This window comes from Heliangelus exortis, chromosome 2 (assembly GCF_036169615.1).
Source record: "Heliangelus exortis chromosome 2, bHelExo1.hap1, whole genome shotgun sequence".
In the NCBI taxonomy this organism is placed as follows: Eukaryota; Metazoa; Chordata; class Aves; order Apodiformes; family Trochilidae; genus Heliangelus; species Heliangelus exortis.
The window spans coordinates 128,751,273-128,768,260 of record NC_092423.1 but is presented as its reverse complement, the minus strand read 5'-3'; the positions used below and the strand labels follow the sequence as shown (position 1 = coordinate 128,768,260).

The following is a 16,988-nucleotide window of genomic DNA, read 5'->3' as shown; positions in this document are numbered from 1 at the left end:
GAAAGCAGAGGAAATTTTTGCTCTCAATACTGTTTCTTTCAAAAGAAAGAGCAGGGAGAGTATCTCTAGGCAGGTTTTATGTTCCTGACATTATCTTGAAGGAAACCTGAAATACTTAATAAATTTGATGTAAAACCACTATTACAATAGTAAACAGATATCATGGTTATTAATTCTACAAAAATGAATGGTTCATCACTCAGCTATTGCTCAACTACAGAACTGATTAACAGCACCAGGGACTGCCTGCCATTTGGTTTAATACTCTGTGCTGTTTGTTACATTAGTTACTGGATGGTGATTATATTGCAGCAGTTACTCACATCAGTAAGTCTGCTTGCTGTAAAATTTAAAAGCACAAACAAGGATATGTTTTCAAATATGTAAGGATATGTTAATATGTTCAAATATGTTAAGGATATGTTTTCAAATATGTAAGGGGTGAGTGTCAGGGAGATGGAGTTAGGCTTTTCTCAGTGGTGACCAGTGATAGGACAAGGGATAGTGGGTGTAAATTGGAGCATAGGAGGTTCAAGTTGAATATCCGAAAAAATTTGTTGTGGTTGTCTCCTTCACTGGAGACATTCAAAACCCGCCTGGACACGTTCCTAGGCGATGTACTCTAGGGGGCCCTGCTCTGGCAGGGGGGGTTGGACTAGATGATCTTTCGAGGTCCCTTCCAACCTCTAGGATTCTATGATTCTATGACCACGTCACAAAGAAATCAGCAGAAATCTTATGCCTTAAAACATTCCCCAACACTAGCTATATATTCTCTACAGACACTCCTGAAACTCACCTGAACATTCATAAACTTTGAGCAGGAAAAAACAATGCAAAAAACCCCATCAAGCAATAAGGTACACAAGAATCAAATTCCTAGATTAATTTCTCTATCAAAATGCATAGGTATCAGCATCCTCTTGCCTGGCTTCCAGCAGAGGATAGAAGGGCAGCTGAGAATGGCTTGAGGAACCCAAATCAAAATGTGCACTTTGTTTGGATATCAGCTGGCAGGTAGTGAAGGTCACAAATCATGGTTGTGATGCTGTTCCTGAAGCACCGTGGCATTTCAGAGAAAAACTGCCATATGAAATTCTCTGTATGTCACTACAGTGAGTCTCCCATCAATAAGAAAAGGACATGTACAGCTTTCCAAGGGGAGTTGCCTGAAAACACTCTGAAGAGATGGGGGTTTTGTGGTTGGCTTCCTATCCTCTATGTCCTGGCTTATCTGAGTCTCACATGGAGAAACCTTCAGTAAGATTTAACAGCAGAAGCTGAATGAACTATTGAAAGCCCTATTATTTCAGCATTTTGACCATTATTTGATTATTTTACCATATATTACCACTAAACTAACCAAGATTAATTTGTCCTATAACCTGAAAACTCTATAGAAACTACACTATTACCTTAGGAGAGTAATTAGAAAGGGCTATTTTATTATTAGTGCATCATTCTAATGCATAGAGTGAAAGACAGAAAACGAACCCATAAACATGTGCATTAACCCAATACATTAATTATTCTGGTGCAACAAATTTATTTGGTATATTGTTCCTGCTGCATACGATTAATTTGTGTACAAATCATGCTCATATCAGAGTCAAAAAGGTATCATGCCTTTATCAGAAATTTTAAAAGTATTTAATAGAAAAAACTTAAAGTGAAAATTACAAATGGAAGATATCAAAATAGCAAACAGGAACAAGGATGTGTAAGAGAATGTGCTTTGAGGAAAACAGACATAATAATCTTTACTGAAGAACAGAAATCTTCTTTCTTGCTGTTTTATTACCTTGGCAACATCTCCTCCATATCAGCAATTACATAGGAGACAACAGTCCAAACAGCAGCACAGAGATTCATCTGGTTTGGATCCTGAACTGTCATTGTGTCCCCGTGAGAATGATGAAACCAGAAGTATTTACTGAGGTCATCATGCAAGCTGGCACCTACAGAGAAAAATGGGCAACATTCCATTGTAGGAACACAAATATTTAAAGAGGAATATAAATTAGAATCCTGTTTATGATTAAATCCACATGCAAGAGTATAAAGTTCTATATAATAACTGTACAGAGTCATGGCATGTGCAGTTTTTATGTTTTAGTTTGTAGGGTGTTTTTTTCACTTGAGTGAGTATGAGGCAACAAAAATTCACATTGGGGAAAATCTGACCTTCCCCAGGGAGATTCCTTTCCTCAGCTACAGTACACATACATTTTCCTCTAAGAGTACCAGTGTTCAGGTAATAAAATCACTTCAGTAACCCTCACATGCAGCAACGCATTCTCCGTCCTCCATACTTCATCCTACTGTTCCAATGATGAATTATGAATAAATTATGGGTTCTATCCTTGCTGATGTGTTGGGGAATGCTTTGGAATTTGCTTTTGTTTCTGTTCATCCCAAGGATGTGTTGTTTAATTGTAGTTTTCCAGATAATGTGAGGTAACCCAGGTGGCCCAGGACTGTATTACTTCTCACTGTTGTCCTCCTCAGCTGGGGCAGAAGCAAACTGGGTTGTTCCCAGTCAGGAACAACTGACTCCCTCTGGGGGCACATGGGCAGGGAAAGGACTACTCTTCCACAAGCCAGACAGGCTCAGGGAGCACAAATAATGCTGGGGAGGCATCACTCAAGCTCCAAGGCAGACCAAAGCCAAGAGCAGTAGGAGAAGCTTCTGTCCCACCAGGTACTGCAGGACAGATGACATTTGACAGATGACATTGATGCATTTTCACCCTGGTCCAGTCCCCACCAACCCTCTCTGACATCCCATCCCCTTGCAATTTCTTTTCTCCCACTTCATCACCTCTACCTCTTCTCTGCTTCTCTGCTTTTATCAGCCTCCATCTGCTTTGTTTCAATCTCCCCAAGCCTTCCAGCATTAAGAGAACTCCACCCCAAAGTTTGAAAATAAATAAATGGGATATTTTCCTTCACCATACTGAAACATGCTTACAATTTCTTTGTGTTGATCCCCCTGGCCTGCCTGATGACCAGGGCTTGGAGGAGCACAGCTCCCAGGGCAGGACCCACCCAGCACAACAGGACCCCCTCCTTGCTTTGTCACCAAACCCAGAGGACAAGCACTGATGTGAACTCACAAGTAAGAGCTGTGGGCTGCAGGTGGAAACACCGACTGAGGCTACACCTACCATGCCAAGTTAGGCAGGAAAAAAACAGGACTGCTTGATTAAAAAAAAGAAGTAAATATATTATTTGTAGATTTCTTTATACACAATGGAAATCAGTATCAGATGATGAAGGCTCTGATAAACTCATGTGTGATTATAAGACTTACTGTTATGATTTTCCTTGGTTTCCCTGAGACGCCTGAAGCCTTTGAAGAGAATGAAAGCAAAATTTCTCACAGTATAACTGTACATTCCTATAATACATGTCTTTTGATCATTCGTACAGTCATTCAGGAAGGAGTCCAGCTCTCACTGTGGGTTAACAGGCATGTTTGTGTTGCTGTAATGGGAAATGACTTGGACAGCTTGTTCCACTGCTATTTTAGAGAGAAGGAAAAAAAGGCAATTCCATCCAAGATGAAGATTTCTTCATAAGAGAGATGATATGTATAAAGACCAAATGCTGTAGCATATGGTTATATGGTATTGTGACTGATTTTATTTTAAGAGGCTCTTTGTGCTCTTAAGAGACTTTGCCACTGATTTGAAGCAATGCAATTCCACAGAAGTCGCTGGGTAGGTTACAGGTATTGAATTATATTTCAATAGTTTCAGCACTGAATTTATGTCAACTCATATTCACTTTTAAAATTTGATTTTGAATTCTTTTAAATATACACAGCCATAAAAGGGCTGAGCCATGATAAATTTTTTTAGCTGATGGCCTTCACTACAGACACATTACAAGTTAAGTCACTGAGGCAAACTCATTACATTTTTAAAAAACTTTTCTAAGACTCAAGACAAAAATTGCTTGCCTGGAATTTGTCATAGACATTTAACTGATCACAGTAACTATGGGTTTACAGAATAGCATTTTATCCCTGTGAATGGAACACCATTTGCTTTGTAATGTTTAACCCCTCAAAATGCTAAAACAGACTTGTTTCTCTAAATTAATTTTTAAAATAAAAAAATGATGACTTTGGCATCATGCAGCTATTGTGCAAGAAACATCAGAGTGTGTGAGTAGAGTGAGTATTGAAGGGTTCCTAAACTGGCTGTGCTGTCTCTCATGTCTTGGGCTAGCACTGAAGTCAGTGACCTGTAAACATCATGTGAGACAAAGGAAAAGACCCTAAGAAAGCAGTTTTAGCCTATGTAATTAGAAACAAAAGTGAAAATCCATGTTCTTGGCTTCAAGCACAAGAATAGTTTACAGCCGAGGGCCCCACACAAGCCTCTAGACATGAAACACCCTGGGGCACAGATAGGACTGCAAGCAATTTTAATGTCTCCTCCTTCTAACTTGAGACTCCTCCATGTTGATGTTAGCTGCCCGCAGATATTTATGGCTTTCAAAGGTCACCAGGCTGTGGCAAGACACTGAATAGAACTCTTTCCCCAGCAAATGCATCCAGGACTGAGATAGATCAAGCCCTGCAGCTGACTGTGAAGTGGGGAGTTCTGCAGGGCTCAGCAGACAGCAGTGATGTTGGGTTGCCTAAATCAAGACTGTGGGATCCTACAGCTCCTTTTCTAAAAAACTTCACAGAAGAAGCAATGCTGTGAGCACAAGTGGCCATCTTACAGAAGGCGTTGGCAGGGAGAGAAGAATTTTGCTTAACACTTCAAACAGCAAGGTTTCAAAGTCCAGCAGCTGGCTGACTGTACTGTATCCTTGACAGCAACTGAATTATTAACCCTTCTCAAACAAAATTTGCCTGAGAGCCAAAAACGCCACTTCCAGAAGCTTGAAAGAAACTGGTGAAAAATCACCTGGATACAGATTTTAAAACTCCAATTGCTAACCATTTTATTTTTTTTCACCTAAAATTGATCCAAGGGGTTTTTCTTGTTAACATTTCCATCAGGAAATGGCAACAAATGGAGGTTTATTTTTGCCAGCTACATAAGCTAGCAGTCAAATAAAACAGATGAGTAGTCACGTCTCATAGACCTATAAATTATTCACCCATTTCCACACTAGCCATCTAGGAAGGGGATTGTATACAGCCTTATAAGAGTCTGAATGATCTAATCAAGTATTTAAAAATGCTCATATGGGAGGTGTTATGTAGATAGTTATCATGTATTTAATTTTGATTTCCAGGCGAAACCTATACTCAAACAGAAAAACAAGCCATGGGCTGGGTACTCCACTGTCACGTTTCATGCACTTTGCTGCCTTCTTGTGTTTGCAGAGCAAGACCACCCATAAAGAAAAAGGGGATGTTTGCCAAACAACCCTCTTTAATTGTTCTTTTTCACTCTGTTCACATTTACAGTGATGCGAATCATATGAAGAAGACTGCTGGCCAATAAGGAATTCAGGGAGAAACCGCTTCTAGCTGGATGTAGCAGACGTTGTGGCATGAAAACAGAGAATGTTAAAATCCACTGCCAAAAATGCTGTACTTCTTAGTTCAATGCATCAAAAATACTGGAAATTAAATGATTAATAATTTACAGCTTTAGTAAGATAATATACAGACAATTCATCGTTCCATTATGAAGTGGCAGGAAACCCTCTCTGGTACAGGGGTCCAGTTCATAGAATCATAGAAAACTGGGGGTTGGAAGGGACCTCAAAAGATCATCTAGTCCAACCCTCCCTGCCAAAGCACTTCAGTTACCTTCTGGCAGTGATCCCTCAGGTGCCTCATGGGACCCGTTTACATAGGTCTGATGGAGGGACCAGGAGAGGCAAATCTCATGTCCATAGCAGCTGCTGGGTCCCAGCATCCCATTACCTGGTAGCATCCCATGTGTGTTTCAGGGACTTTAAACAGGGTTCTCCTTGTCACAGTGAGGCACCACCTTACTTGCCCTTTGTGGGAAATTGTTGCATAAAAAGGGTAAGAGGCAAACACTCAGTAATGCCTCTAACTTCTCAGGATGGGCTTCTGGTTTCTTTGTTGTGGAGGTTGAAAGCTTTTATATAGGTTTGGTTTGCTGCTTTTGACTCCTTCCAAGCTCATTTCCTTATACTTCACCACTCAGGGAGTCTGCACACTGAGCAGGATGCAGGCAAAACCAATTTTGTCCTGAGGTTACAGAGCAGGGAAGCACTTGCCAAACAGTTCAGCTTACTCCACAAACATGATAATTTTAAAAACATGCACAACTAGCATATGCTCTTATGTGACCAAATACCTGCTGAAAACCTGAATTGTACTGTGGGGTTTGGAGTGATACTGTTGTCATCTGAGCTGATGAATATACCCTTAGCAAAATCAAGGGTACCCTTAGCACAGCAGGCAAGTGTCCTGTGATCAAATCCTAGTAAACACTGTATCCTAAGTATTGCAGCCCTTCTGCATATAACTAAAATACAAATACTGTTTTCCTCTTCATTCTTCAAATGCTGGACCTTTTTTTAAGACTAGCCATCTTCAAAGCTTTGCTACCAAGCACAAGAGTATCTCTATGAATCAAATGACTGTCTTGCAGTTGTGAGAAAAATGAGGAAATGCTACAAAACTGCACCAAAGCAGTCCATTGCTTTATTTGGTTAATGTGAGCTATGGTCACTGGCACCAGAAGCCACAATCAAACATAAAAATTATTGACTGTCAACCTTGTGTTGCTGCGTTTGCAAACACTGCCACCCTCTCCATTTACCCTGTTTGTGACTTATCTGAGGTACTGCCAGGAATGTGCCATCAGGACCTTGTTTCCTAGCCCCAGGTGATGTCTACCTTGTGAAGCAGGAATAAGTTACACTGCCTCCTGTGACACTGTACCAGGGGCACCATCTCCAGAAATGGCATCTCTCCATCTACCCATCTGGAGCTCCTTGCTGGAGTCCAGGACAGGGCCACTAAGATGAATAAGGGACCAGAGGATCTTTCATATGAAGAAAGGCTGAGAGAGCTGGGGCTGCTCAGCCTGGAGAGTATAAGGCTCAGGAGGTGCTTTATCCATGTGTATAAACACCAGATGGGACAAGAGACAATGACTACAAAACAAGTTCCATCTGAACACCAGAAAACACTTTTTTACTGAGAGGGTAGTCAAACACTGGCACAGGTTGCACAGAGAGGTTGCAGAGTCTCCATCCTCGGAGAAACTAAAAATTTGGGCATGATCCTAAGAAACCTGCTACATCTGGCCCTGTTTGAGCAGGGGGATTGGACAACATGAGCCCAAGAGGCACCTGCCAACCTCAAGCCTTCTGTGGGACTCTCTAACTCATTATGTAATTTTTTTGGCTCATTCAGACATTTCATAACTCGCACACTATAAAAAAATTCTTCAACTCAAGCTCATTGATGTCTTGAACTCATTTAATCAGTCTCTGCAGAATCAGCTATTGTTTCATACATGGTTTGATGCCCTGCATAAAGCAGGTAAAAGAAGCTGCTTTGGTAATTGATACTGACAACATGTTTTCACAATTCAGCTGTGTAACAGTATTTTGATGAAAATCCACACACGTGTTGAGGAATTCTGAAAAACAGCCCATCCCTAGCTTCTGATCTCAGCATGGAATGCACAATGTGAATATTAATTAGCTGATGACCAGAATATTTATTTGCCTTACAACGTGCCTGCATTGAACACCAATTCTTCACACATTAATAAATTGTCTGCTGCATGGTTGGGTTTTTTTCTTGCCAACTTAAGAAGATGAGATGCTGCTATTTAAGTAAAAGGATGAATGAGACCCAAAAGAATGATGGACATGTTAGTTAATGATGACCACTGCTTCTTGTCAATCACTGTCAGCCACTAGTGCCTTCCTATACACTGCCATGATAAATCACCATGAGAATTAAACTCCATTCTCAGATATTTCAGCACTTAAATTATTGACATTTGTGCAAGCAATGACTGGAAAATTAGTTACTGATCATCAGAATGATTCCAAAGGCAGTTTCCATAAAACACAGATATCTTCAAGGAGGAAGGCATACAGTAGCTCCAGAGTATTTTTTCAGTGTAAACCATTTGGCATTACATTCCTCCATAAATTTTCTCTTTTCTTTTTTTATATCCTAAATTTCATTTAACTGCCAAAGGAAGCCAAATGTGACTCTTGGAGTCAGCACATGTTTGCTGTATAGCTCGACCAGTGGCTTTCTAGCTGTCTTTGCTTTCAAGTAAACTTCACAAGGCAAATATTCCATGAGACTTTCAAATACCATGGGAAATTCCCCAGCGTTTGCATAACCTCTCCTGGGTGTGCTGGGTCTTCAATATTACACTTAGATCTTTGGGATACTGACCTCTACATGTACATAGCCATACACAGTGAGGTTAAATTCATTTGCTTTCTTTTTACAGTAGTCCCTAGAGGTTAATATGTGGTTATTATGCTAATGTGAGGTTAATATGCTAATGAATTACAAGAATTATTAACTTTTTTTTAGGTTTGTTTTGACAGCAGTCTCTAGAGGAGCTGACAGAATTGTCACTCCATTCTTTTATACAGCATATATACCTCTCCAAATAAAAAAGACTCCAGCTCAGAAGAACATACACTCTAAACAGACAAGAGGGACTGCAGGATGAGAGAGGCATGCAGAGATGAAATGGTACATTCATTTTCTCACAGCAGCTGAGAAAGGAAGACATGCCAGACATCTGAGCCTAGGCCAGTGCCCTGTTGAGCAAGCTGTGCTACCTCCCAACAGCAAAGTTGGAAATGCCTTAACAAAGGATATTTTGCTCACCAGTTCCAAAAGCTGATGAAGCTAAAAGAAAAGCTTTACAAGTTAACATGTGTGTATCTCTTGCATCTTCCAAGTACCTATGTGTTCAAGCTTCATCTCCCTGTCAAGACAAATCTGCATCCTATCAAAGGTACTGCTTGTGGTAAGATGTCAGCACAAACACATGATCTGAAACCTCGTTTTTATTTCTGTAGTGATTTTTCTGGTCCCAATAGACAGATGCCCTTTTTTCATATATTAAAGACTGGTTTCATCCTCTGCTTTTTGCTTAAGAAACAAGAAAAACTCCCTAACTTCATTATCAAGTTTATTCCAATCTCAGACCTTTTTAATGCCAATGACACTATTTAGGAATGTACTAGAACACTACAATGTCTTGGAAATAGAACAAGACCTGATGAAATACATGTGTCCTTTTCCACTATGTTAAGTACTCAGAAATAGGAAAAAAAGAGGCAGAGGGAAACATCACAATCTTCTATGCAGTTAAAAACTGCTATGTACCAGGAAAATGAAAATACTGAAGATAAAAGCATTGTCCTTCTCACACCAGAGTCTTAACTCAACTTTGTGCCATACACATACAGAATAACAAAATCAATAGCCTCTCACTTCTCACAGCTGGAGCATTGCTGCCCCAGACATTTTGAAATGTCAAGACTGAAGAGCAGAGGTGGGGGGGACACGTTTTTTCATTCGAAGGATATATATGTCAAAGATCTATCAAAGAAAAAAGACATATAAAAGATACAAACAGGAACATAATTTCATATTCTCATTTATATTTTCATTTTGTGTCTTTCTAAAGCCTAGCAAAGTCACAAATCTTCAGTGGTCAGGAAGTAAATCTGCTGCACTGGTTGTTCTGTTCGGGGTGGGTTGCCTGGAAGGCTCCCCTGAAGCCACAGCATCCCTGGTGCTGCAAGTCCTATGGAGCACTTGGCTGCTTGTGCTAGGTATTGCACAGGCATTTTGTGAGCTGCCCTCACTCAATTGCAGTCTTCAGAACCACTACTGCAATGAAGACCCAATTATTGCAGGCATTTATTGAATGAATTTTGGTGCATACATCCATACATCAACCTCTTTTTTTTTTTTTTTTTTTTTTTTTGGTGGAATAACCCGTAGTTGATAGCTGGTGTTAATGCCAATTATTTCATTACCCATTTTTCAAGGAAGCAGAGGCAATGGAGAATGCTAATGCTGTTTAGTGGGGCGCTGACAGCATTAATTCTCCTGTCAGTCTCAAATGATGAAATTACAGGCTAAGTTGCTCGAGTTTCGTGGCTACAGACACAGAAATAGTTTCCAGTACAGAGCTTATAAATAACATCAGAAGCCCTGCTGTTTCACCTCCTGAGTCATTCTCTCAAAAGTCTTTAAAATTCATGATTCAAACAACAAGGCAGAGGGAAAGCTTTCAGCTGGTTGTTTCAGGGGCTAATTAAACGGAGCCTTCAGTGCAAGGGAGACAATATGAAGTGTGCATTATTTCTTGTTTTGCTTAATGCATTAGAGAATTAATTCCCTGGATACACTAAACATATTAAATTACAGCTCAGGATTATCACAGTTACTTCTGCAAGGCATTAACCTTTCATTCATTGCAGCAGAGGATGGGTGACAGCTGGGGATTCAAACCAAACTCGCATGAAATCCTGTGAAATGAGGTCTCAGGGAAGCAGTTCTACTCCACAGAGCACAGGTTGACTCGACACTAAAATAATACCCTAAGCAGCCTTTGAATGGAAAAATACCCAAACCAAACAGATGATTCTTCAATAGTGAGAGGTACTGGAAGCTCTTCCTTCACTCATATGCTGTCTTAAATCAGCAAGGCTCTTTTTAAAAAAAAAATGATAGAAAATAAAAGGGTGAGCATTCCCAGCTGGTACTGCCCCAACATGACTCCACACTTCCAGGTTGGCTACATGGGATGGAGACATTCTCCACAGGCTTGCCCATCCCATTTTGGAACCTGTTTACACCTCTGCCTACCACAGCCCCCTGTGGCAATCCATGGTGTACTCGAGTGTTTCATGTGGGTGCACTCAGGTTCTCACTCTGCCAGCTGTAGCAGCAGCACCCTGTCTTTCCTTGTTCATCTTCTGCCTGTCATTGATGGCTTAATACACTGTTATCACACCCTAACTCAGCAGCTTTTTCCCAAGCTGAAGAATCCTCCTCATACAGAAACTATTTAATGACTTCACAGATGCAAGCTGCTGGTGGTTCTTCTCCTTTTTCTAAAGGTGTTTCACCATTCCTGGGATGAAAAACCAGTATTGCCTGCAAATGCCAGTGTGTGAATGGACTCATGATGCAGTGGCAGCATATCACAACACATTACCTACAGAAGCTTTGTGTTTCTTATCTCTTCCTTCCCCAGCTGCACAAAACACAGTATTTTTTACCATTCCTGGGTGTTGAGATTTTCAGACAATTATCCAGTGATTCCCAGTTCATTCTTCCTGCAAATAATGCATGTGAATCCTGTTATACATGCAGAGCACACACATCCTGCAATACTCTGCATTTATTGACACAAAAATGTAGCTGACTCTTGCATTGCTTAGGCATTTTCTACTATAAGATTACTGTCACATTTTTACAGTCAGGATCAGTTTTGGTATGAAATATTCAAAGCAGTCATTAGCAAACTTTGCCAACTTGCTATTCCTGCTATTTACTCCCTTAATTTGGAGTTTTATAAGCACTTGAAGTGCCAAGAAAAAGGTGGCTGGGCAGCCTAAATAAAGCGCTTTCCTGTTATGAAGACTGACAATTTATTTCTACCTTTTTTAAATCACTTATGAAAGGCTGGACCAGTGGGTCAAGGTCAATAAAATGAGGTTTAACAAGGCCAAGTGCTGGGTCCTGCACTTTGGTCACAACTACCCCACATAACACTACAGGCTTGGGTAGGGATGACTGGAAAGCCACCAGGCAGAAAAGGAGCTGGGGGTGCTGGTCAGCACTGACTGAATATGAGCCAGCAGTGTGCCCAGGTGGCCAAGAAGGCCAACAGCAGCCTGGCCTGTATCAGGAACAGTGTGGCCAGCAGGAGAAGGGAAGTGATGGTGCCCCTGTACTCAGCACTGGTGAGGGTGCAGTTCTAGGGCCATTAGACAAGGACCACTAGACAAGGACCTACCATTCACTTCTAGGACCCTCACTACAACGAAGCCATTGAGCTGCTGGAGCATGTCCTGAGAAGGGCAACCAAGCTGGTGAAGGGTCTGGAGAACAAAGTCCTATGAGGAGAGGCTGAGGGAACTGGGAATGTTTAGTTTGGAGAAGAGGAGGCAGAGGGGCGACATCATTGCTCTTTACAATTACCAGAAAGGAGGTTGTAGAGAGGTGGGTGTTGGCCTCTTCTCTCAAGTGATTAATGACAGTATTAGAGGAAATGGCCTGAAGTTGCTCCAAGGGAGATTTAGACTAAATATTAGGAAGAATGTCTTTACTGGGAGAGGAGTTAGGCATTGGAGCAGGCTGCCCAGTGAGGTGGTGTAGTCACCATCCCTGGAACTATTTAAAGACTGTGTAGATAAGGCACTTCAGGACATGCTTTAGTGGGTGATACAGATATTGATGAATGTGTTGGGGGGAGAGGAGGATGTTGACAGATGGACAGAGTGATCTTAGAGGTCTTTTCCAACTGTGACAATTCCGTGATTCTGCAATTACTCTGCAAGAGGAAAATACCTTTTATTTCACAGTAGCTTATTTCTCAAAGGTCTTTGATCCAGGGGCTTTTGAAGCATCAACTGTATTTTGCTGACCAGATCAAGCTACAAAAATGGCTGTAACTCTTCTGAAAAAGCCCTGCTAGATTGCTGAGACATGACTTCTATTTTCAAAAGCTACATGGACTCTGCCATTATTTTTGTATTTTCTGCCTTTGCAGCCCTTCTTTTGGCTCCATGACCACCCTGGTTCAGTGATTCACAGATCCCTATTTAGAGGATTCCCTGCTTAGGGTGTTTCAATTTAGAAGGGTTATATACCTGTAACAGATGCCTATAATATATTCTGTACATTCAAATACAGTTTATTTCATTTGTGCTTTCTTTAAAATGAGGTGCATGGATGCATATATTATGCAGAAACTACTTAGCAAAGGTGATAGTTTTAAAATCAGATTAATAAATTTACATTTTGTGTTCTCTCTTAAACACCGTGTAGGAGAGATTAAAATCATTACAAAATCAGCAATTTCTACAATTTAGAATTACTTTTCACGTGTTTGTTTATGCCTCAGCTCAACAAAGCAGTTAATGTTTGAGCATGGGATTTATTTTAACACCGTTAAATTTTAAATGTCACAGATGAGGCTCAAAGGAAGACTGGGACCCATGTAAATTGTCTTTCTTAACCAAGTGCATTTCTGTATGTCTCTGTAGTCTCTGTATAAATGCCCCACATAGCTGATGTTATAAACTCACTTAAAAACCTAAAGTATTAAAGTGCTTTCTTCGTTGTCCCCTGCCAGCCAAAGAGCTTCCTGGCAGCTCCCACGGACTGTGGGACCCTTGCTCCACCCTGTGCCCACAGCTTCCAAACCAGCCCCAGAAATCCAGTGGAAAGAGGCACCCCTGGACGGTGTGAAGGTTGGATGTGGGGAACAGGAACCGTGAGAATGACCCACGTATTGGGTTCTGAGCAGCATTTCAGGCTGCAGCAACTGTTTGCATTCATTTACATTTTCAATCCATTCAAGAAGCATCTTTGTGCTTTACAATCAATGGAGCGACTTCCTAAGCCAAACCCACAATCTGATTTAATGCAAGCCTTTCAATCTGCTTTCCCAAAGGATGCTGGAGACTGAGAGGACACATGCAGGTTTCTATTAAGTTCCCTTCAGGCTCTAACCTACCCTCCTAGGGGTAGGTCATCTGGTGATCACAACTGGATGCTTAATCACAAAATTCCTGTAGGGCCCTCCACAGCAAGCAGCCAGCTCCTAGAAATGCCAAGCTTCATTGGATTCAACTAAGCAGAGCTCTCTTCTGCTCAGATGGAGAACAAAGTCTGTTAATGACCATCCTGGTGCTTAACTAGCTATGAAAAAAAAACAACAAATGGTCACCCTACTTCAAGTAAAAATCCTCCTGGGCACTCTGTTATATTTTATATCATGCAAAAGCAACAGGATAAGCAGTGGTTTTACAGCCTCTTTACTGTCATACCCTACTGAGACTATCAAACAGCTCAGGATCATGGTGGATCTTAGATGTAGGACCATTAGACAAGGCTTGAAGAATACTATGGTTAGAACAATAAAATATCCTCCAAAATATCTGTGGTTACTTTGATTAATGCATACTTGAGTTTTAAACCAATATAAGATAATTTCTAACAAATGTCAAATGCTCCTCATATCAGTGATGAAATACTTCTTTCATTTGATCTACAAACCAGTGTAGATTTTGTACATTTAACTAGTTCATTATTAATAGAAAAACAGATAGCTAACTGGAGCAAAGTTCAGATCTGATCTTATTGCAAGGTTGAGGACTGTTCAGATCTGGAACATTTTGATGTTTTGTAGCATTTCTGAAACAAAGCTGTAGTAATACTCATCATTCTGGCCTGCAGATCACCTTATCCCACATACTATGAACACAAAGTAGCAAGAATAAAGTAAGAAATTCTAATGCAAAAAATTATGTACTTTTGTCAACAAAACTGCAAAGAAACAACATATTTAAACAAAACAAAACAATAAAATGCATTAAGGTACAACAAAGACCCTTGCTGCAACACTGTCATCTGCAGTTTTAGAATCTTCCTATGTTTAAATTTTTCATGTAATCAGGAGGGGACACACATTTGGAAAACAAAAGGGAAAATTAAAGGATTTCAATTCTTTAAGGGAGGGAAGGACAGAAATTCCCCACACCTGCTATGACTCTGCATTGTACCACTGTCTGTGGGCTCTGTCTGATTCAAGCAGAACTAATCCTAGAAGAAGACAGAGTAAATAATCAATGTCCCTAACTAACCTCATTCTTCCAATCTGTAAATTTGAGTTGCTGTGATAGGTATTTTGCCACAGTGCAAACACAATGAGGGACTTGTCAAAATGCAGATATATTAAGAATGAGACAGAAGTCACATAGTACTAGAAAGATCACTAAAAGAAGCTGAAAATTAAATTGAAATTTAATTTCATCTTAAAATTAAGTTGAAAGGTTAGCCTACTTGTTTTGAGCAACAGAGTTGCAGCCCTGCAAGTAAGTGTAAATAGCATTTGCCTTGGATTACTGCATTCTCCATATTACCATGCACAGAATATGTTCTTTTCTCATTATTTTGAGGTGGTTTTTTTGTTTTCATTCAAATGAAATTTATATGGGTGAAGGCCCCATACAAAACACAGACAGCAAAGACTGTTTGAGGAAAACTTTCCAGAAGTAGAACTAGGTACCAGTGTGCCCAGCTGCCCAAATGCTGAGATGTAAACATAACTTTGGAAGTCCTTCTCCAGATGATGTCTATCTCTATTGCAATCATAAGACTCAGTACAAAATCAAAAAAATCAATACATATTGTTCACCATTTGGGGATTAAAATGTGCAAGGCTCCATTTAAAATTATATGCTTATGGTTCTCAGTGCAGCTTTTACAGAAATTTCATGAACAGCTTCAAATGACACAATGTATTACAAACAATGCAAAAAATGCAGATGATTTGGTAGCAGTGATTGACTCTACTCAATATGAAGTAAACAAACCTCTGTGAATTTAACACTCTCTGACCATGCTAAAACTTTGAACAGTATTTACAGCTGCATAAATCCAAGCCACTTGGAATGGGAATTAGTCAAAGAATCAAGAGCAAACACGTTCTTGTAAAGGTGTTTATGGTGTTACATCCAAACACTACCTGAAGCCTCACACAAAGGGGAAAAAGAGCCAGTGATGATGACTGCTACCAGCCTAGAACAAGTGAAGTGATCTCTGCATGATTATTACTGATAATAATTATCTGAGCAGAGAAAAGTTAGAATTCAATCCATTCCTTGAAAAAAGACCCTTAATTTCTGCATTGCTACAATCTTCTTTCATAGAAAGCTCCCCAAATGCAAGTTATCATAACTAGGATCACATTTGAAAGGCACTTGGGGCCAGTTTGGATTAATTTAGATCTCTATCCTCAGCAAATTGCCTTCCTTTTGATTACTGTACTAATGTATACTTCTTAAATAAATGAAAATGTTCTGTACCCATGTTGTTCACCATTAAGATAAAGCTGAGAATACTTATGAACCTTATAGTCTATCAAAAATTTAAAAATACTCAAGTTTCATTGGAAAAGTATAAATATGACAACTAGTTCCATTCAGATGGAAGACCTTTTTAACACATCAAACACATATACATTATATATATATATATATACACACACACATAAAGCAATAAATAAAAACCTTTCTGGAGTCAAATGTGCACTTTCTGTATAGAATGGCATGCCAAAAATGCTGAGGACTGAAGTGACTATTCAAACTGGAATTAAAAATGTTACCTAAAAATAACATCTGATTTTTTTTTATAACATGCTGGCCACAATTTACTTTACTTTTATATCCTCACCTTACTTTCAGAGCCTCACTTTAAAACTGACAGGTATTTGGTAGGAAAAAGAGGCTGACTTTTCTCTTTCTAAGATCCATTGTTGCAAAGCAGTCTTTCATGATTATTGGTTGAATACTTTCCATTCCCTGCACCTACAAGGACTGACACAGAAAAAAACCCAGCAGATCTCATTAGTCCTGGGTAGCACAACCTCAGCCTTACCTAGTATCAAGTTTCTCAGAACAGGTGAAAAAAAGGCACCGTCGTTTCAGAAATGCAGCCATTGAAATCAGACTGCATTGAGCGAAGAAGGGAAAACTTTCCACTGACACTTAATCTTTTCAGGGTCAAAAACCAGACAAGTGAGATATTAAATAAGAAACTCATTCCAGGTAAGGATAGTCAAATCGTTCCCAGGCTTACAGACTGCCACCAAGTCCCACTGCTGCCAGCAGGGGCCACAGCTGGGACTCCAGAGGTGGCTCTGGGCTTGAAAAAACATGGGGTAGCAGAGAGGGCAACAGCAATTACTTCAATAATTAGATTCTTTCTTGTGCTGCATATGGAGAGCCCAAGGCTTATC

At 40.1% G+C, this 16,988-nt stretch overlaps 1 protein-coding gene and 1 long non-coding RNA gene across 5 annotated transcripts in view; one reads left to right on the top strand and one right to left on the bottom strand.

The window, feature by feature from the left end:
• Positions 1 to 16,988, top strand: part of LOC139793411 (uncharacterized) — a 410,787-nt gene that overhangs the window by 196,636 nt on the left and 197,163 nt on the right. The gene's annotated exons all lie outside the window — the stretch shown is intronic.
• The window catches only part of CPQ (carboxypeptidase Q), a 164,336-nt gene continuing 148,773 nt past the window's right edge, over positions 1,426 to 16,988 (bottom strand). For all 4 annotated transcript variants that reach the window (XM_071738014.1, XM_071738015.1, XM_071738013.1 and 1 more), the window contains one exon: positions 1,426 to 1,958. In XM_071738014.1, the coding sequence (XP_071594115.1) occupies positions 1,798 to 1,958 (161 nt within the window). In that variant the 3' untranslated portion in view covers positions 1,426 to 1,797. The remainder of the gene's footprint in view (positions 1,959 to 16,988) is intronic.